Source organism: Brassica napus, chromosome A8 (genome assembly GCF_020379485.1).
Source record: "Brassica napus cultivar Da-Ae chromosome A8, Da-Ae, whole genome shotgun sequence".
NCBI lineage: Eukaryota > Viridiplantae > Streptophyta > Magnoliopsida > Brassicales > Brassicaceae > Brassica > Brassica napus.
In genome coordinates, this window is record NC_063441.1 from 1737753 (window position 1) to 1759468 (window position 21716).

The window sequence follows — 21716 nt, forward strand, 5'->3', positions numbered from 1 at the left end:
ATATATAATATGATATTTCTAAGCATAGTAATTTTATAATCTATATTGATTAATTTTATTTTGTTTTTTGAACTATCAATTGTGTGTTATCATGTATTTAGCGTAGTAGCTTTGTACTAGACTAACACTTATATGAAAATATACGTAAAATATTATATTTACAGAATAAATTTATTTTTTATTTATAATAATATATAAATTTACTATTTTTATGTGGCGTTACTTTTTAATTAGTACTAATAAATAATGACATATATAACAATATAGTTTTACAACAGTATTATGTTATAGATTTAGTAAATAGATAAAATTTCACAAAATAGCATTTTAAATAAAAAAAAAATTTAATATATGAGTTTAGAATTTAATGCTTAGGGGTTTTATGTGTTATTAGTTCTTAAAATCATATATAATATTTAATATATGTTATTAGTTTTTAAATAGATGATAAACACATTTTAGTAAATTTAAAAGAAAAAGAATTTTGGTCTATGTAGTTTTTTTATCTATGTAGTTAGTATGTTATAAAATATAAAACATGAATTTATTGTTTTATTAAATCAATTATATATAAATGCATGGTGGGCTTTATATAAGTGCATTTTACTAAACTCAGATAACACATAACTAAATCAAATCTATATATATAAAGTAGATTTTTTTTTCTCTTTTTTGACATGTGGAAGGGGGTTTAATGACATGTGTCCTCATATTTTTTTTTCTTTTTAGAGACATGTTTTTGTGAATAATTCAGAGACATGTTTTTGTGAATAAAATAATAACTTAATCAAAATAATAAAAATATATCACATTTATTGTCACTTAATTTTTCACTCTATATAATTATTTTATTAATAAAAAATTCTTCTGTTTCACTTAATTTAGCTAATCACATTGAAAGAGTCCTTTTTATTATTTTATAAAATGAGTTAGATATGAATATTGGTTGTCTATTTAAGTACGAATTGTTCTTTTCAGGTATAGTTTTTTTTTTTTGAAATTAAACACCGCTTGAATATTATAAATTTATGTGTGGGTTTTGAGTTGAGTCTTTTTGAGTCTGGATGAGTTTGGTTCTGATGTATATGAATCTAAAAATATCTAAATAACAAATATATCTGAAATGGATTCGGATATTTGTACCAAAATAACCATACTACTCAATTTGGTTCAAGTCTTGTAAATACAAATAATTATATTATGATTCATGTAAAATATATAACACTAGTTATGAAAAACAAAACAAAATGTAAGAACGAATAGCCAGCGGTCTAGTGTTATTATTATCATATGTAGCATGTCCAAGAAGAAAAAAAGGACGTTTTTGTTCATGGGTTATATTGGGTCAAGCCCATATAAATGTTCAGGCTCATGCTTTTATCCATACTACAATAGATGGGCGTATGTTAAACAATCGCAGAGCACGTTAGCAGAATAACAAACATTTAAAAAAAATAAACTAAGCTGCGATTATTCTCCGTCTCTCTCTCTCTCTCCACTCGCAAACTCGTCATCCTCGGCTTCTCTTTCGTCGACGCGATACTCATTTTCTCCGATTTAGAGTTTCCACACTCGCCATGTATCGCACGGCCGCTTCACGAGCCAGGGCTCTCAAGGTCGGCTCCTATCCTTTCATCATTAATTTTAGCTTCTGGAACGTTCGATTAGGGACTGCACTCTTATAGATCTGGATTCGGATTGATTACCGGCGATGATAAGCATTGTTCTTAGTTTTGCGGATTGTGAATATGCGATTCATTGATGATTGTATACGATTGATCTCTTCTTTTAACGGTTTTGATTCGTAGTTTCTGAAGTCAATCCAATTTTCGATTGATGGAAATGATTTTCACATTCTTGTTTTATAGGGATCTCTTAGCCGAGGTTTGGGACCTGCGCGTTATGCAAGTTCAAGTGCCGTTGCTACGAGTTCTTCTTCTCAAGGTTTCTTGGGATGGTTGACTGGTGGATCCTCTGGTTCCCTTACTTCACTGGATATGCCACTTCAGGGCGTATCTCTTCCTCCACCGCTTGCTGACCGCGTCGAGCCAAGCAAACTCAAGATCACCACTCTTCCAAATGGGCTCAAAATCGCCTCAGAGATGTCTACCGTAAGTAATGTTTATATTCCGTTTGATTTTCTTCTGAAATATGAAATTCGAGAAATGGCATGAACAAAGTTATTACCCAATGTTTAGGTTTGCTTTTGTTCTGAAAAAATCTATGTAAATGCGAAAAATGGCCTGAAAAAAGTTATTATCCAAATTTTATGTTTGATTTTGTTCTGAAAAGTATATGAAAATGCGAGAAATGACCTGAAATAAAGTTATTAATGTTGGTGTTTTTTTTTTTTTTTTTTGTGGTTAGAATCCGGCAGCTTCTATTGGTTTGTACGTTGATTGTGGTTCTATCTATGAGGCTCCTTATTTCCATGGAGCGACGCATTTGCTTGAAAGGATGGCGTTCAAGAGCACGACGAACAGAAGCCATCTACGTCTTGTCAGGGAAATAGAAGCTATTGGAGGGAACACCTCTGCATCTGCTTCAAGGGAGCAGATGAGTTACACTATTGATGCTCTTAAAACCTATGTACCTGAAATGGTTGAGGTTCTTATTGACAGTGTGAGGAACCCTGCTTTCTTGGATTGGGAAGTCAATGAAGAGGTAACTCTCTTCCTCCTTTTGTTTTTATTTTGATAACTCTGGTGAGAAAAATTGCCTGGTTTATGGTTCTTCTGTCGATTCTGCAGCTACGTAAGATGAAGGTAGAGATAGCGGAACTTGCGAAGAACCCTATGGGATTCCTCATGGAGGCTGTTCACTCTGCTGGTTATTCAGGTGCATTGGCAAATCCTCTGTACGCACCTGAGTCTGCTTTGCACAAATTGAATGGGGAACTCTTGGAGGAGTTTATGACTGTAAGGCCGCATCAGCTTTTGAGAACCATCTACATTTCTGTGATTACAATTTTTTACTTAGTATCATCATTTTGTTTTGTTTACTCATTTGATATGGTAATTACAGGAGAATTTCACTGCTGCACGTATGGTACTGGCGGCAAGTGGAGTTGAGCACGAAGATCTTTTGAAAGTTGCTGAGCCATTAACTTCTGACCTTCCTAACGTACCACGCCAAGCTGAGCCAAAATCTCAGTATACTGGTGGAGATTTTCGCCAACATAGTGGTGGAGAGGTATTCATGACAGATTTTGGAAAAATGTATTTGTGATGATGTTTTCATTTCACAATACTTATCGAGCTTTTTCTGTCATTGCAGGCTACGCACTTTGCGCTTGCCTTTGAGGTTCCCGGCTGGAAGAACGAGAAAGAAGCACTCATCGCTTCTGTTCTCCAGGTATCTAAATTGAATGTTTAATATTTGCTTGTGCTAATAATATTTACTTGTTTCAGTTAAATTTTATTTATACACGAAGACTCAATATAATTTAAATATGTTTGCTATTAGATGCTTATGGGAGGAGGTGGCTCATTCTCAGCTGGAGGCCCTGGAAAAGGAATGCACTCATGGCTATGTAAGTCAAAATTTTGTGTTTCTTTTTTTCAGTTGTTGAGCTATCTGTTTTTGCGTTTATTGAATTATATATCATGAAACATTCTCAAGCACTGCTTAGGGATCAGTAATAGTGATACAAGTTTCTATGTTTGGTCACAGATCTCCGTATTCTGAACGAATATCAGCAAGTTCAGTCATGCACCGCATTCACTAGCATCTTTGACAACACCGGACTGTTTGGAATATATGGTTGCTCGGTGAGTTGAGCAAAATCCTGATGATCTTTACTATGCTTTTCCTTCAATTGGTTATTATGCTTTCTCCAGTTTGTGTTAGCTGATAACGTTTTTACTTGATATGTATTCTGGTAAATATAACGATATGATTTACACCCCTGATTGCAGAGTCCTGAGTTTGCTGCAAAAGCAATTGAATTAGCAGCTAAAGAACTGAAAGATGTAGCAGGAGGAAAAGGTTTTGCAGTTTGTTTCATCCTTTTTTTACTTTTAAAGTCGAAACAATCCTTTACATGTATGAAAGTTTTCCCTTCTGTTTATATGGTTGGACAGTTAACCAGAAGCATCTAGATCGTGCCAAGACAGCCACGAAATCTGCAGTTCTGATGAATTTGGAATCTCGGGTATTCTCACTCTCTCACTAAAGATGAAACCAATTTAAGTATCATAACGAGTTAATGTTGTGTCGTCCTATGCAGATGATTGCAGCAGAAGACATTGGCAGGCAGATACTTACATACGGAGAGAGGTACACTGAAAAGGACTTTAAATTTCACTTTAATCTCAATAGTTCCTTTTTTCTTGCTCATGAATGAGTGTTTTTATATTTAAAAAATATTGCAGGAAACCAGTTGAGCAGTTCTTGAAGGCAGTAGACGAACTTACGTTGAAAGACATTACAGATTTCACCAGCAAGATAATTTCAAAGCCTTTGACAATGGGTTCCTTTGGAGATGGTAATAAACATCCGTCTCTTTTTTTAATACATTTTAATATAATATTTTTTTCACTTATAGAGGTACCAATAAGCTTGTGTGTCCTTAATATTGTGGCTGGTTCTTTTGTTTGGCAGTGTTGTCTGTTCCGAGCTACGACACCGTAAGCAGTAAGTTTTGTTGAAGCAGCAAACATTTGCTAAAAAGTCAACAAAGGTTTTGGGACTTGTAAAATAAAGTTCTTTGGGAGGAGGAGAAAAGACCCAAACAAATTTTAATTGTTTTTATTAAATGGATTTTTGTATTCCAATAAATATATTTTTTACTACGTTCGCACAACCACAGTGGTACAATTGGTTTTGTGGTGACATTTCTTATGCTGTTCCGAATTTCCAAATGAGCACGATTCAGCGCCATCATACCTTTTTAACTTTATCCTCCTCTGTCTTGATTCTTAACATAATACCGTTTCTTTTATCAAACTTGGATTTTAAAAGATTTCATTTGAAGAAGATCAATTGAAAGCATCAGAGTCTTCTGTTTAATCAGAATTATAATAGGAAATGACCGATTAATTGACAGAGAAGACGAGAACAGCTATATACAAACAGAAGTTTAGATGAAATTTGTAGTGTAATTAATAACTAGTGCTAAGTTTAATCAGTTACATCTATTCTATACTAACTTTTGGGTTATAAGAAAATCGTTTTGTGCCACATCAAAATTCATCTTGGATCTGCCCCTATGTAGAACGATAGCTTTCTGCTAAAAGAGAGACAAGCTTCGATTATTCTGGAGCCAATAAGCTTCAAATACTTAGACATGCAACAAACACCTTTGGATCTCTAAGGTAGCTTTAGAATCATCTAGGGGAACTGCTGTAACCAAACCTCACGTTGCAAATGTATATTAGAGTGGATAAGAATGCTTTTTTCATACAACCAAACATAAAGACAAGAAAGGAACCAATTGCTCACATACTTTCTAACACCAAAGAGCGATGAGACAAAGGAACTTTATATCTCCTGCCTTTTCTGGGGAGAGGATGAGATAGAAGCAAAGCCTTGGTCAAGAGCGTATGGCTCTAAGGCAACAATTTTCTTCCCCTATCTCTTCTCGGCCATGTGACAATCCCTCAACCTAGAACAAGCCGGAATCAGGAACCAAGAACGTAATCGTGTTTCCTGGTCTTAAGAGATAACATAAATCAAATTCACATTGTCCATAAACATCTTCCCACGAGAAGTAATAAACAACAATTTTACTCTGAAAAGAAAAAAAAATTTACTTTGACAAAAATTGGTGCACTGTTGTCATAGAGAGCCCTTACTGAATCAGAATTGCCTACACTAATAGAAAATATATGCAGTTTGAAGTGATAACCCAGTTTTCAAGGGGCCAACATCTTTTTTAAAAGCTGTTCTCTCACCATGCTGCTTCCCATCGCAGTCTTGTAACCATATTATCATAGCTCTTTTTGGTCTTCTTGTTGCAAGCCAATAGTTCAACTTCTCTCATCTTGGTAGAAGTCGATGTAACCACTGGCTGAGCCAAAAATATTTTTGACGGAGATCATAATATATAAATTTAATATTTAATGACGGTTGGATGGTGAATCTATGGTGTCATGTCTTGAAAATAGGAAGAGATGAAGAAGATGAACTCGCCAATTATACTATATTCAGTGAAAAGAAATAATAGCATTGTATATTTTTTTAGTGTAGCTATTTATATAAGGTTAATATACTATATTGTTGAATAGAACAATCTGTTATGCTTTCATATTCGATTCTCTTCATTTTGTATGATTCTTTGTAATATGAAATTTTTGATTCGTTCGAACGTTGGACACGAATTACAAATACAATTAATACTATTTGTTTACTAAAAATAAATCCTTCCATCATAATATTGTTTCAAATTATTAATTTATATACCATTTGTCTATCAATGACTATACTATTTGTCGATCAATTTGTTATCATGTTCATATTATTTGAAATTTGCTTCGCAATTTTATTAAATCACGTATGTAATGAAATGGATCTTATGTTCTATATTATTTGTAGATGTTATGTATTATTTTTTCATATTGAAACCAATATCATCTTTTTTTTTTTTTTTTTTTGTCGACGAAACCAATATCATCTATTCCCTTATTTCTGTAATTGGTTATTTGGAAAGTCAAAGAGTATAATCAGATGGATCTTGGGTTAAATGTTATTGGTTTAATTATGTTCAAATTTCACTTTAATCTCAATAGTTTTTTTCTTCTTGGTCATGAAAGTGTTTTTTTTTTTGTAAACTGGTTTTCATTGCATAGAATAAATAAATAAATAAATAAAAGATATAGGCCCATTTGAGACAGTGTTAGAGCAAGGCCCATTACATAAACCATTCCAAAAGTGTGGGCTAGGCCCAGAATCTGACATAGAACTTTGTAGTTACCGTCAAAGAAAACCAACCTACGGATGGAAGGATTGAGAAAGGAAGAGATGGTGGAAACGATGCGAGATGATGAATCTCGATCAGAGGTGGGAGAAAGGATCTAAGTGATATCAATCCAGCGCTGCATCATCGTTGGGGAGAGGCGAGGCTGATTTCTCATGAAAGTGTTTTTATATTACAAAAAAAATTATTGCAGGAAACCAGTTGAGCAGTTCTTGAAGGCAGTAGACGAACTTCAGTTGAAGGACATTACAGAATTCACCAGCAAGATGATTTCAAAGCCTTTGAAAATGGGTTGCTTCGGAGAACATCTGTCTCTTTTCCTTAATACATTTAATATATTGTTTTTCACTTATAGAGGTATAAAAAAGAGGCAGTGATCTTGTGTGTTCTTAATATTGTGTCTGGTTCTTTTGTTTGGCAGTGTTGTCTGTTCCAATCTACGACACCGTAAGCAGCAAGTTTTGTTGAAGCATCAAACATTTGCTAGAAAAATCAAAAATGTTTTGAGACTTGTAAAATAAAGATCGGGATGAAGAAGACCCAACCATTTTTAACTATTTTTATTAAATTGATTTTTGTATTCCAGTACATATTTTTTACTACATCCACAAAACCTGAGTGGTAAAACTGGTTCTGTGATACCATTTTATGCTGTTACGACCTGCCTACATGGGTCTGGTTCAGTGTCATTATACATTTTTGTATCTTATCCTCATGTGTCTTGATTCTGAACCTGATTGTTTCTTTTATCTAACTTGGAATAGATGTCATTTGAGTAGGATCCAGTTAAACCATCAGACTGTTAAGTTGAATCAGAATTATAAAACGATATCACTGAAGTTAGCAAAAACAAAAACGATATCTCCGAGAAATTGACGTTGACGGCGAGAACAGCTATATACTACAGAGATGGATTGTTTTCTAGACTTCGAGACGTGATATGGCCAGAGGATATTGAGTAGACTAATGCATCCACCGTTGAGACTGATCGTATGTGGAGAGGGTATTGTTAATATAAGGTATCCTTGTGCAAGTAGAACCGGGATCAAGAGATGATTTGTGGTACAAATAGAACTTTTAGACATGGATTATATCATGTTAAATTATCGATTGTAGAGGTGTTGACGTATTATTTTGAATCACTGTAATAGAATAGTAAAAAAGGTTTTTTTATAATTCATGGTAGAAGAAAACGTTTTAAAAATCAGGAAAAGCCAAAATAACAATAATAAAAAATCAGAGCGGATTAGGAACAAGAATAGCGCGGCTGCTGCTGCAAACTCTCGCCGCTAACGCTACTCCTTGACGCTATAACCTCATCTAGCGACAACCGCATCCTCTCAGATCGCTGATGGGGTGCGCTATGCGAACGCACCTTCGCCTTAAACGACTGCGTTTTCTCCATGTAGCCAGGAGTACTCATTCCATACTCACACGTAGCGTTTCCACAAACACTCTTACCAGGAGACTGCATAACATAATAACGATTATTAGCCGAGTGGCTGTGCAATGAAGATGATAATCTAGGCGTCCTCGCAAACTTCCACTTCTCCTTGGGTAGATTCAACTCCAAATCATTCCTTTGGTAAACAAAGCCGTCTTTATGTTCAGACATTGAAGCAACATCGTGCTTTTTTCTAGACTTAGATCTCCTCTTCAATGCGTCGCCGGCCGCTACTTCAGCCTTTCAATATCAGAAACAAAGAACACACTTCAGTCTTGCTTTTAGCTTAAAGAACAAGAAGCAACATAATTGATAACATTGGTTCATTAATTACAAGGGAATGTCGTGGTTGAAACATGTCGTTGTACTCTTTGTTGAGACGGCGATTGCGTTTAGACCGCATAACGGTTTGGACTCTAACCAAAGTTTGCATGTTATGCAGCATCACAGCAGCGCGTTTCCTAACCAAGTATCCTCTCACTAGAGCTTGTAGCTTTACTATACCTTTCAGTGCACGTAACGCTTTCCTCGCCTAACCATAAAAACAACAAATTCAAATCGAAAATTTTCCTAACGTTACCCATTTAACAACACTTAAATCTTTGTAGAAAAAAAAAATAAACGTTTGAAGATGTAGAAATTTACCAGAGAGCCCCTGAAGACTTTTTGAATTTTCATAGCGGCCCAACGCTCGTCCCTCGTGATGATATCTCCTGTAACCACTGACTCGGCCGCTTTAGCTGCCGAAACCGCTGCTTCTGCAGTTGTAGCTGTTGTGGTAGCAACAGCAATTGCTTGTTTGTTCTGTTCTTTTTCTGAATCCGAATCAAGGCTCTTCTTGGTGCTAAACAATCTCTTAAACCATCTCGTTGCTCGTCCCATCTCAATATGGAACTTGAAGAACCAAAAAGTACTCTCTTTCTTGTAACCTGTGATGTGACGATTCAGAAAGTTTTTTTTTAAGAATAACAGAATTCACTTTTATCACATTGTGAATTGTATTTGTAGCAATGTGATAGGTCATCGCATTTATTTTTAATTCCCGTAATTAATCATTTCCCTTTTAAATTCCATTTTTAAAATTAAATGGAATTTTTTTACCCAACAAAATTAAACGGAATTAAAAAGCGCTAATTAAGATAAGATATTTTCCTTCTTAATGGTTAAAACATAAATAATGACACTGATTGATCAGTTTAAATAGGGTAATTGACCGTTTTCTATATTACCTTTTTGAATCCTTGAGTAGTCAGTCAATGACATTCTGTTTTCTTTTTATTTATAAGAGCTCAATAATTAACCAATTTAATTTTACAGATTTTAGAAAAATCTTCAACATTCAGATGAGTATGTATTGAAGTTAGAAAACGTTTACTGAAGTAAATTTATAATTTTGAATCTAAGCACCTTGACAAGTTAGTTATCATTTGACCATATTGCATTAGAGTAAGCCTGTCAGGCTTATTATTTTTTCTCTTAGATAAGCGTTTTGATAAGTGTTCATATGAGATAAGCATGACCTCATCTTAAATCAAAAAATATCACTAATCCTTTGATGAGTGATTCTAACATGTCGAGGAAAACAGAGTCAGCCATTATATCAATGTAGTAGCTACAAAAGGCAACAGAAAAGTAGCTATCGAGTCTCATAATGCTGCTTTTGAATAGTTAGGCAAGTCTCTCCTCAACGAAAATGACTCTTCACTGCATTTATTTTCGTCTATTTTAAGTCTCTTTGACAAAATTCCCATATCCACTAATTTTTCTTCAAACGAATTGGATTATGCATGCATAGAAATTGCTCTTTTATCTTGGATCTCTACATTAAGAAATGAACGTAAGATTTTAGATTAACATACATGAAAGTATGCAACATCCCAGTCTTAATCTTTGTGAGCCAAATCAAATATTTAGATCATTAATCAGAATATGATATATAGTCTATTTATGTTTGATCTAGTGACACGTGAGTAATTTTGTTGGTAGAAAAACAAACATGTCAGTTAAGATGTGTGGAAATGGTTTGAGAAATGTCTCCTTGTTACATGTTCTTTTACACTCATAGTTTATTACAACAGCCAACGAAGAGTTGATGAAAAAAGCTAAAGAGCTTTTGCAAAGACGAATTTGTTTCTTTTCCTCTTTTCAAAAAGATGCTTTGGAGAGATAGGTAGCTACAATATTTAATAAAATTGATGTTCTTAAAGTGTTTGTTAAGTGCGGCTAATCATGATCCAAAGCTCTAAAAAAGTACAATGACTAAAAGAATCTGTAATATACTCCCAAGAACCAAAATCATCTTTTTCATTGTCTGATCTTGAGTTTCATTAAAACTCATCTATGACATTTTCATAAGTCAAAAGAACATGTACCAAAACCAGAATGTACTACATAAGACTTGAATTAGAAACACTTTTCAAAGACCAATACTCATCAGAGTTAAAAAGTTAAAAGCAAAATAATCACATCTCTGCTTCTTTAAGGTGCAAAAGTTCTTTCTTCAGCTTCCCATGTTCTCTTGCTTACCATTTGCATCTAGAAAATTAAAAAGAAAATATATATAGTTTCACATAAAGAGTCACAAGATAAGCTAAAATGTTTTCAAATGGAAAAATTACACTTACATGTCAGTGCTGAAGAAATCTCAGAGGTTTTGATCACACGCAGCCTCTTCACCGAAGATACAAACATACTGTCACAACAAAACAAAAGTCAAAAACTTACGCTTTACCAAACAAAGATTCTTTAGTTTGTTATTGACCAAAGTAATGATTAGATAATTGTTGTTACAAAAGATTCTTACTGCCATGGGACATCTCCTACAAGCATCTTGTCTCCTTCATTGTCCTCATAAGTAAGAGTATATTCTCCATTCCCATCCAATAATCCAGTGATTGGTTTCTCCTCTTTTCCAAATGATAATGATTCTCTTTGAGCTAATAACATCAGACAAAAGAACATTAATCACAAAAGTGCCCTCTATGATTTTATAAAAGTGAAAGAGCAAATTTACCTGCAAGAAGACCCCTAAAGAGCTTGTCCACCGTGAGAGACAACTGCTCATAGCTATCATGCGCACTGAGATCTACTTTACGACCAATGGGAACACCGTACATGTTGATCTTCACGAACAAGCCTCCTTGCCTCTTTGGTTCCTTTGTCTTCTCTCGGCCGTTATCATCATCACACTTTTGGTTTTTTAGGACGGAGGTGGACTCGTTTCCAAGCTTTGAAGAGCTTCCATTAGCTAAATTCTTCCTGAAGGATCGAACGGGAGGCCAACCCACCACTGGACCAGGAGCATTTCTTTAACACAAGACATCAAAGAAAGTAAGAAACATGTTCCAAAACAGAGCCAGTACTATGAAGAGTCTGAAAAAAAATGAAACTAAGGCAGCAAAACGACAAAAACAGATAATACAAAAGTATGATGATCTTAAGCAGACATGAAATAAACTTGATAATCAAACTTGCACATGTGTGAAGTAAAAACTTTGAGATCTAATCTTAAGCAGACATGAAAAAATAGTTTTTGATTGGTTAACTTCAAGTAAATGTCATCATGTCAAAAGGATACAAAACAGATAAAAACAAAAATAAGAGACGTAAAATCAAAAGGGCGAGGTAAAAAGTAAAAATGGTTTTAAACCTTTTCTGAGATGTGGGTTTGTTGGTGGTGATGGAAGGAGAGAAGTGGTGGTTGCCAGCGAGAGAGAGGATAGATTTGTCTTTTTGTTCTTTCTTGATGCGTCGTATCAACGATGAACCATATTCGTCTTCATCTTCACCAGGTGGTCCAAGCTTTAGCTCAAGATTCTTCTCTTCCGTGTTGTAAACAGAGGCTTTCTCATGGTGAAACCAATTTCTTCTCCCTTGTGGAATCAAATGGAGCAGCTTTGGTGATATTTCACCGTTTCTTGAAGAACCCTCCATTAGTTTTTTTACAGAAACTTGCGTTCTTTGACCAAAAGAAAGAAAGAGAGTTCGACAAGCAAATAGTTGTCTACAACTTGTTCACGCAAAAAGAACAAAAGATTTGTTTAAAACCCATCAGAACCCATAACTTGAAAATCGTCAAAATGAAAACTTTTCTTGTCTTTATTCTGGTCAGAGCAAAGAGAAAACCTCAGCAACTCACAAAACCCTTAAAAACAGAGGAGAGAGAAAGAGAGAGGAGGTGAAATGATGTGAGAAGCTAGAGAGGTGGAGTAGTGGGTCTTTTTATACAAATCAAAGCTTTGGTTTTGTAAATAAAAAAAAATGTAAACTTTTTGGTGGGTTCTTCCCTTCCCTTTACTTCACTTTATTCTCTCTCTCTCTCTTTCTAGATTCTCAAAAGGGAGGAGATTTTTGGGAATACGGCGAAAAGGGAGAACAGAGGCAAAGTCAGAAGGAGAGACAGTGATTAAACCAGAGGAAAAGCAAAAGGGATCAAAACCACAACGTTAATAAAACAAGAGACCAAGAAAAAAAAAACAGTAAATATATTACTATTAAAAGGAATTTATTGGTGTGAAACACACGCAATCTTCTTCTCTCTTTCTTATAGCCGTAGGGTGGTTAGCGTGCTGCTTTGTTTTTATAACCCCTATAGGCATCTTTTTATCACCCCCTCTCATATTTTCTACAATATTTATAAACCAAATATTTATAATTTGTGGTTCTGGCTTGGTACCGTGAATATGAGGTTCAGGTATGTTAAGTTTGGTTTCATTGTATTGGTCACTGCATCTCTCACTCTCTTTTGTGTTTGTGTGGGTTTCGGCAAGAGTTCCGGCTGTTTCAATGACTAGACGACTTTCTTCTTTCTCCTTGTCTAAGATTGTTTATGGATTTAGATGTAGGAATGTAGTTTTATCTAGTGATCATTGTAGTTGTTATGTGTTGTTAGTTGTTTGGGTTTTAGATTCTTTTTTTGTGGGCTAAATTTTCGGGGATTTTAAAGTATTTTTAACGGCTTGGATTCCATCTTTGTATGTTTCTCAGTTTTATAAATTAAATTCATATGGAGAAAAAAATAGAGAGTGGTTATTTAATCACCAATTAATTATGCAAGTAGACCTATGCCAACATGTTTATTACTAGCTCTAAGGATTAACAAGGAAGTATAAAAACTGTTGTCCAAAAAAAAAAAAAAGTATAAAGACTGAAAGGAAAATAATTGACCTTTCAATTATAAAAAATGGTTGCTGTAAAAAAGGAATGGATGTTTCTAGAATTTTTTATTATTATAAAAAATTATACTTCATTTTCCAAATTATCTTTATTTTCTCCTATAATTAAAAAAAATAGATATGGACTTTTACTTCAATGTGTTCTTATATAATAAGATTCAAGTAAAAGTTCATATCTATTATAAAGAACAATGAGGCTAACTATATTTTCTATTATAAAGAAATGCTTCTTATTACCTATATGTTTTCTGTTAATAAAATAAAATGTTGAAACAATAAAATTAACTAAAAGGTAAGAGAATTAAAATCATATTTTGTTTGAGAAAATTTCAAAAAATTAAGAAACTCTTAATTTATCTGTTATTGTATTAATAGTTTTATTTTTTTAAGTCATTGTATTTATAGTTATATTCCTATTTTTAGTATTCTTATTTAATATTTAGTTTTATAATCAGGTTCTATTATTATATAAGTAAGATATTAGCTATTCTACTATTTCTATTAAGTTGGTAGCAAAGCGAAATTCATACTTTTGAGTTAATCAAATTAAATTGAAGACTAAAAAATTAAATTGAAGGCTAATAAGATATCAGTCGCTTTCTTACCATCACACGAATGACACATATACAAAAAATCAAGAAAATAATCGATTAGTTTGTTCGATGTTTTCACATGAAATAAAAACAATAATTACTGTCCTGCGCTAATTAGGCTTTTTGGTTTCAACGTATCGGGAGTCTATAGTGAACACCAACAATTTGGACATGATTCTCACACGTGTGGAATTTAGGTCAAGCAAGGGAGGGCAATTTTGTAGTTTAATTGAATGGATTAGTCACTGGTGATTTATTTGTCCCTGTATACGCTCTCACATTTCTTCCTAAATCAACTAATATGCAGACACAAGACTGACATTCAGTCTTTATCATGGTTCCGTATCCATTTGACTCGTTTTTATTATTCTGTCGTTAAAAAAATGTTTTAGAAAAAAAGTTTAAACCATTATCAAACGTTATTTTAAAACGTTATGCGAGCGTCGCATGATGCCAAAAACACCGACATTGTTCATCTAGGAGTTGGAAGCTCAAATTGCGTTTGTGTTTCATCATCATATTGCAAACCGAGCGTTTGGTAGATCGACCGTTTAAATTTTGTAATGATCATGTTATTTCTTTACGGAGTCCACGTGGCATATAGCCGTGTAGACAGAGACTAGAAAGAGGGGAAATGACCGAATCTCTGACCTTGACAGTACTTTCTTCTCTCTATCTGGACGGTAGACAAAAGCTGTACAGTTTCGATTTAAAGATATCAGGTTTAATCGCAACCGTAGAACTTCAAATACCGCTGCAAGCAACGGCTATGATTATTACGGTACACCCAATAATACAAAGATAGCCGACTCCAGAAAAAACAAGAAAGAAAAAGGAATAAAAGAAATCGTTGATTAAATGTCAAATCTAAGAGAGAGCAAATAGTAGTGGTAAATTAATGATACACTTCGCAGATATTCATGGTCTGATAAAGGCTCTAGGTATATTTGGTTTGCTTATGGTTTGGTCGGTGTCATTTACTGCTGGTTTTAGGTTAGTTAGTGGCTCGTTGGTTCAATCTGGTCGAGTGACCTTCATTTCTTGACGTTCAAATTTGAGGGAAAGGATAATATTTGTGTGAAGATAGTACAATGCTTCTTCAATCTATCTTCTCTTCTTGCTCTCAATCAACTCGACCTTAACTTGAATCAAGAATACAACAACACGATATGTTGACCCGGTGTTCACCGCACTCCTCCAAACTAGGAGAAGCCGCTATAGCTCACCGGAGCTGGGATCGAACCAGCAACACACTAACTGCTCACAAGCGAGCTCCGTTACATCTTTGACTCGTCATCTCTCTATCTCTATCTCTCGGCTGAGTGATCTAACATGAATCCCTAATCAGCTCAAGAGAGTAAAGCTAATAGCTTTATATTCCAGCTAGTTACACACGTGATAACACGCTTACCTTCAGAGATGAGATCACGTGATAAGACTCAACTTAGTGTATTACAAACCTTTGGACTCTAATAGAGTCTTTACCACACTTAGCTAAAACTCAGCTAAAGACTTCTCTTAAGGTCTTCACACTTGGACCTTTCTTGTACTTGATCTGATGACTATAGTTCTTCAAATCTCCACCTTAGGCACAGATCAACCTCTATAACCTTCTTGTGCTTTAACCTCAAGCATCCGAATCCTTAACCAGACTCCACATCCTTTATGGACGTATCTTCTTGCAGTTCCCTGCATCTTCTTGCAGCTCCCTGCATATACTTGCAGTCTCTTGAGAATTCACCTTCTCAGCTTCATATCTTCATGGATAAAACTCACCCAACTTCTTATCTACTGGCCACACTTGCGCTTCCAACTCAACTTCCAGTGCGTATTGGTAACTTGAAAACGTCTTGCTGCTTCTCTTAAATCACATCTCCTGCCTTCAACTACTTAAGCAACCACCAACAAACCAGACTTGAACAAACTCAATAAACTCTAGTTGTGATATGTATCACACCACCATTCCCGAGCTATTAACAATACCAAGTCTTCTTAAGTTGATTCCTCTGTGCTACACAGCCTCTTCCTAGCACTTCACAACCTCGTGCTATGCTTACTTCACTGATTCACCATTGACATTCTTCAGAACTGAAACTCTATGACCACTTAGCAATCCCAACAGCACAAACTTTCATACGCTTCACCTTTTAACTAGTATAGATCAGCCTATTAATCATTTCCTCAATCACAGAAAACCTTCTATGATGATTGATGCCATGAACCTGTTGCTACGATAAGATCATCATCTGTTCTGCCCAAACAACTGAATCACCATCCATTCTGATGCTAGCTGAACCTTCTTGAAGAAACTGAATCACATCTGCCTGTTTGAACACACACTGAACCTGACCTGAGCATCACTCTGCACCGCTTCCGTTGCCAAAAGAACACGCCACCTAACTCCACTCGGTTAAGTAGACTTTCGACGTAGAGAATATTTGCTCAGCTTCTGATCAAACATATCTGTATCCACAGACCTTTAACCAACAGATTAAACCACCTGTTGACTTCCTTATCTCTGTCTCATCCTCACACAACTTGTGATAAACCTTGAGACACCTTTGCTGTAGCAAAGAACATGTACTTCACTGTCCTGCGAAACCTTACCAGACCTTGGTACCTGCACTTTTGCTTCTCAGACTTTACCGAAACCTCTCTGTCCCTCAGACTTTACCGAAACCTCTCTGTCCCTCAGCTCCACTTCACCAAGCCTCTAATATTACCCTTGCTTGACCTTGCTGTAACCACTGCAGTAGCTGACATTTCTTGAAACATTATCTCTGAGACAGCACAACAAACTTGATCCACACCTCTCTCAATAGCTTCCTTTGAGACCTTTTGAATGAGCTTTCTAAAACCCAGATTCTAACAAACCACTGTATGCACGTTCAGTTGCTTCTCCTTGAGCACCATGAATTTGTCAAGCTTGATCATCTGCTAAAGTAGCTCCACCTTGAACTATGCCTTCTCTTTCTCTTGACGTTTCTGTGGTGTGTATCCTCTTTGATGAATACATCCTGACTGACTGATATCACACTCCTGCTCATCCCATAGCAACTGAATCCTTATACTCCAAATGTTAACCCTTGCAGTTCATTCGATCAAACCCGTATCTGAACTTCGAACCTGTTGAAAACCCCATCTGTTCTTGGACTTTACTTTTCTTTCTCCACTGAACTAATCTGAATCTTGATCTCCTTTCATGTATGTTGCTGAACATACACTTAAACCACTGTTAAACTGAACTGTCTTGAGAAACCTTCTGAAAATAACCATGCTCCACCTGAAGCCAAAAAACATCTGAGATGTGCTCTACAATACTTGTAGATACAAGACTCCACCTGAAACAGTACCCTTTTCAGACCTCACACTGATTCTCTCACACTTAGTTCCATTTCTCAGAATTCAAATGTTTTTGCTCTTTCTTCTTTGATCCATCTAGCTGTTCAGTGTAACTGACAGAACATACATGGCTTATTACTCTGAAATTTATGTCAAACCCTCTGACCTTTATGTGTACATTCTGCTGCCACTTCAATTTAGTCACTTGTAGAATCACTAAGAGTCGTTGCTTCTTAAAACTTCTAAATCTGATCTTATGTCAACAAACTGAATAATCCCTAAGCTCCTTGATTATGCTGTAACCTGATTTAACCTCAGACAACATAAATGAGTAACATATCCCTCTTGAGCTTTGACACGTTATACCTAGCGCCTTGTGCAGTAATCTCAAATGCTCCACCATTCTCCTTCTTGAAATCTCAATACATTTCCGAATGGTGTTTCTGAAACTTCCAAATGGATGAAACCTGAGCAACCTTCTGAGATATCTTACGCATGCCTGAACTTCTAATCTTCACTTCCAAGTCCAGAAACTTTGGTTCTCCTTCTTGTTTCTGTATCACTGATTTTCTTTTTTTTATCAGCCTTATGAAGATTACATCACTTCCTGCTCTCTCATTAACTCCTTGAGTGAGCCACTGAGACTTGAAACACGAGACTGAAACTTCCACTGACAACACTTCAAGCTATTCTCATCTCAAGTTCATAGCCATGTGTCTTCTCTAACTCTTTAGAGAACTTGCAACTTGAATCTCCTTGCTTCTATCAAGATCAACCTGTTTCTTCTCAACTCTGAACAAGACATTTCTTTTGTCACCTGAGGCCAAACAAATTCTGAACGATTTACTCTAAGCCGAACTTGAGTTCCCTCTGTCTTTTTCAAGATATTGAACAATCACGAGCATCAACTTCGAAGTGACTACTTCCGTTTAGCTCATACTCTCGAAGAAACTGAAAAACAGATCTTGACCAACTGAATTAATCCCACCAAGCGTTATTTATCCAACTAACATCATGTCCATCAAGCTTAGTCCGTTTCCGTTGAACTTAACTGTCTGTCACAATTAAATTGAAAGCTTCTCTGAACCTTAATCTTAATAACTTGATCCTTATCTTCAAGACTGAACCAACACAGAACCATTTTCCAAAACCACAAACCTTGAATCCTTCAAAGCCATTAACCTGCTTTTACTTGACCTGTTTCTCTGAACTTGTTTCATACTTTCCCTGCAGTCCTCCTTCCAGAATCATTAACCTTAAATGATTTTTCCAACCAGCCATCAACACACATAAGATTCTGAACTCTAAGGCGTCCCCTAGACTGAAGAATCCCATTACGACAGCTTGCTTTATAAACCTGTGAGAACACTGAATATCTCTGATTCACATTACTGGATTTGCTACAAACACCTTGCAGACTGAAAATAGCATGAGAATCTCTGATGCTTCTCTGTAGAATCAACATAAGCACAATTGTGTTCCCCTAAACTTGATCCCTGAGTATGCAGACGAAACTGAAACCTGAAACATCTGATGCAGAACCATCACAATACAACCTTGTGACTTCACTGCGAAAAAACTGAGAAACCGTCTTCTGATTATGGATCCCTTGTACGATGCTTTGAATCTGACTTCATTGCTGATTCCTCATATGTAGAACTCTGCTTTCTTTGAATCAGTATACAACTCCCTTGCCGGTGAAAGATCTCCACCATACACCATTCTTCTACCTTGGCACTTGTTCTGAGACTTTAATCTTCCAGTCTTTGGATCCTAAACGCTGGTTCTTGTTCATCTTCCAATAACCTGCGAGCCATTTCTCTTCCTCGCAATAATCTAAAACTTCATCACCGAGAGAATAGAGAGATCTTAACTTACAGCTCCATGATCTCATAATCTTGAAATCATCTGGTTGATTTCTTCATCTCGAGCTTGACGTCTTCTTCAAACATCCGTAACTTCGACGAGAGCTTCCAAGATCATCTTCATCCTTCCGTCTTCTTGCACAGTCGCATACCTTCCGTCGCGTAACTGTCGCATACCTCGGAACGATCATCGTCGATTCTTCTTCACTCTTTCCTCTGCATCGACCTTGCTCTTCGAGTTGCGACGATTGGAGAATCCAAGATCCTTTGATTCTTCCTTGCTTTTCTTATGTATCGATCTTGTTCTGCACAGCGATGAGATTCGTTTCACCTGAATCTCTTCCCTTCGATTCCTTTATCGCCGATTCAACATCACCGGAGCTCGCGTCGTCACCAAATCCGTCGATCATCGTCATCATGACCTGATGGCTAGCAATCTTGAATCGAATCGCTTCCATCTTCGATTGAGAAACAAGAACACCATAACCTAGCGCTCTGATACCAATTTGTGAAGATAGTACAATGCTTCTTCAATCTATCTTCTCTTCTTGCTCTCAATCAACTCGACCTTAACTTGAATCAAGAACACAACAACACGATATGTTGACCCGGTGTTCACCGCACTCCTCCAAACTAAGAGAAGCCGCTATAGCTCACCGGAGCTGGGATCGAACCAGCAACACACTAACTGCTCACAAGCGAGCTCCGTTACATCTTTGACTCGTCATCTCTCTATCTCTATCTCTCGGCTGAGTGATCTAACATGAATCCCTAATCAGCTCAAGAGAGTAAAGCTAATAGCTTTATATTCCAGCTAGTTACACACGTGATAACACGCTTACCTTCAGAGATGAGATCACGTGATAAGACTCAACTTAGTGTATTACAAACCTTTGGACTCTAATAGAGTCTTTACCACACTTAGCTAAAACTCAGCTAAAGACTTCTCTTAAGGTCTTCACACTTGGACCTTTCTTGTACTTGATCTGATGACTATAGTTCTTCAATTTGCAAAACTTTTTTTTTGATTCATGAAACTCAAAATCTGAAACTATACCATACTCTTCATAACCACTTTAGTCTTTAGAAACAAATGTACACAGCACCATTGATAATGAATTTTTATCTGCATAGCGACTTTTTTTACCTCTAATATTTATTCATTAAGTTTTGAATCCCAAACTTGAAAGTACATATACAGTATTGATTGTTGTGTTCTTGATCAACACTTAAGTAGATATCAATGCTTATTCATATATTATGTTGAAACCAGTTAAAGATCAAGCATCTTAAAGACCAAGCATCTCATGTGTATTCTGAATTTCTATTTTACAAATGGTTGGTTGTCAATGGTTTTTCTATTCGACCATGGGCCTAAAACGATATTGTTGTTTTTTTGTAAAAGACCTAAAACGATATTGTTTTTGTGGCATTACAGTTTATCACGAATTACTTTTAAAATGAAAAATTAGAACCTTTTTTTGAAAAAGAAAAATTAGAACTTAATAATTATGTTAAGGTGAGTAACTTTATTGTGATGATAGTCAGAAGTATCAAGCCAACGAAAAGGTGATGGTTCTCAAGCACAACTCTTATAAAAAGGGAAAATCTTTCTTTTATTTTGTCCAAAAGCCATCGTGGGGATATTAAAAATGTAAAGACTTAAGAAAAATTAATCATTGAAGATGAACAACAACTTAAAATAATGTATCCCAAAAGAATAAGTTAATTATGTTTTCATTAAAGGGGTCTAAGAACCAAATATTATAAAGTTCGGCTAATGGTCCATGGACTCCCAAAAAAAGGCCCAAATAGTGATCAAAGCCATAAAAATGTATTATCCTAGACTTGGACCGTTCCATAAAATGGCAAGATTGACGTTGAGATTAAAAACTGTGAATTTGTTTTTTTTGTTATAATGTTGTGGGCCACAAAGAAAACTATATCAGTTAATTATCATTTTTTTCTATGTCAATAAAGTATTTTAGAAGATTTTGTTAGCCTAATTAGTAACTCCGTGTGTTATGAATGATATACAACGGTTGTTTACGAGCTATTCTTATTTGCTTTTGTAATGTTTTTGCGTAAAAAAATTAATAACCAATTTGATTTTACTGTTTAAAAAGTTCTAACTGATTCATGACTGGACTGACTGGTTTTAGCCTGTAGAAAACTGTCGGGAAATGGTAGTGGGCTAAAATTTTCTAGAACTTTTTTGGGATGGGTCGAAGCCATACGAAATTACAAGGACACGCGTTATTTTTTTTACATTTTTTATTGTACATGAAAAAATGAAAAAGAGAAAAAAATGAGAAATAGATGATTCATGTGACTTTTTCCCTCAAAAAAATAAAAGAAGCTCCGGCGTGATTCGAACTCCGA

General features: G+C 35.5%; 2 protein-coding genes, 1 long non-coding RNA gene and 1 pseudogene across 3 annotated transcripts; 2 read left to right on the forward strand and 2 right to left on the reverse strand.

The window, feature by feature from the left end:
- Positions 1–1381: 1381 nt before the first annotated feature.
- On the forward strand, positions 1382–4881 carry LOC106360481 (probable mitochondrial-processing peptidase subunit alpha-1, mitochondrial). The gene is made up of 13 exons (XM_013800083.3): positions 1382–1616; positions 1869–2111; positions 2368–2664; positions 2751–2918; positions 3025–3192; positions 3277–3354; positions 3466–3532; positions 3673–3770; positions 3918–3987; positions 4083–4153; positions 4229–4278; positions 4374–4486; positions 4603–4881. Exons 1-13 carry the CDS (start codon positions 1578–1580, stop codon positions 4647–4649), a joined length of 1509 nt encoding a protein of 502 aa, XP_013655537.2. The 5' UTR covers positions 1382–1577; the 3' UTR covers positions 4650–4881.
- A 1693-nt stretch (positions 4882–6574) lies between these two features.
- On the forward strand, positions 6575–7667 carry LOC111199669. Its single transcript, XR_002653456.2, has 2 exons — positions 6575–7226; positions 7338–7667. It is a non-coding gene; the product is annotated as an uncharacterized LOC111199669 (long non-coding RNA).
- Positions 7668–7676: 9 nt separating this feature from the next.
- Positions 7677–9709, reverse strand: LOC106358695 (annotated as a pseudogene).
- A 938-nt stretch (positions 9710–10647) lies between these two features.
- On the reverse strand, positions 10648–12929 carry LOC106427431 (auxin-responsive protein IAA18-like). The gene is made up of 5 exons (XM_013868158.3): positions 12010–12929; positions 11374–11666; positions 11164–11296; positions 10985–11052; positions 10648–10895 (listed from the first exon to the last, which is right to left on the reverse strand). Exons 1-5 carry the CDS (start codon positions 12291–12293, stop codon positions 10861–10863), a joined length of 813 nt encoding a protein of 270 aa, XP_013723612.1. The 5' UTR covers positions 12294–12929; the 3' UTR covers positions 10648–10860.
- Positions 12930–21716: the final 8787 nt, after the last annotated feature.

Coding starts and splice junctions, on each gene's coding strand:
- LOC106360481 (XM_013800083.3), top strand. CDS start 1,578: ATGTATCGCACGGCCGCTTCACGAGCCAGGGCTCTCAAG. Junction 1,617..1,868: donor CACGAGCCAGGGCTCTCAAG/GTCGGCTCCTAT, acceptor CTTGTTTTATAG/GGATCTCTTAGCCGAGGTTT. Junction 4,154..4,228: donor TGATGAATTTGGAATCTCGG/GTATTCTCACTC, acceptor CGTCCTATGCAG/ATGATTGCAGCAGAAGACAT.
- LOC106427431 (XM_013868158.3), bottom strand. CDS start 12,293: ATGGAGGGTTCTTCAAGAAACGGTGAAATATCACCAAAGCTGCTCCAT. Junction 11,053..11,163: donor GTAGGAGATGTCCCATGGCA/GTAAGAATCTTT, acceptor TTGTTGTGACAG/TATGTTTGTATCTTCGGTGA. Junction 10,896..10,984: donor GATTTCTTCAGCACTGACAT/GTAAGTGTAATT, acceptor TTAATTTTCTAG/ATGCAAATGGTAAGCAAGAG.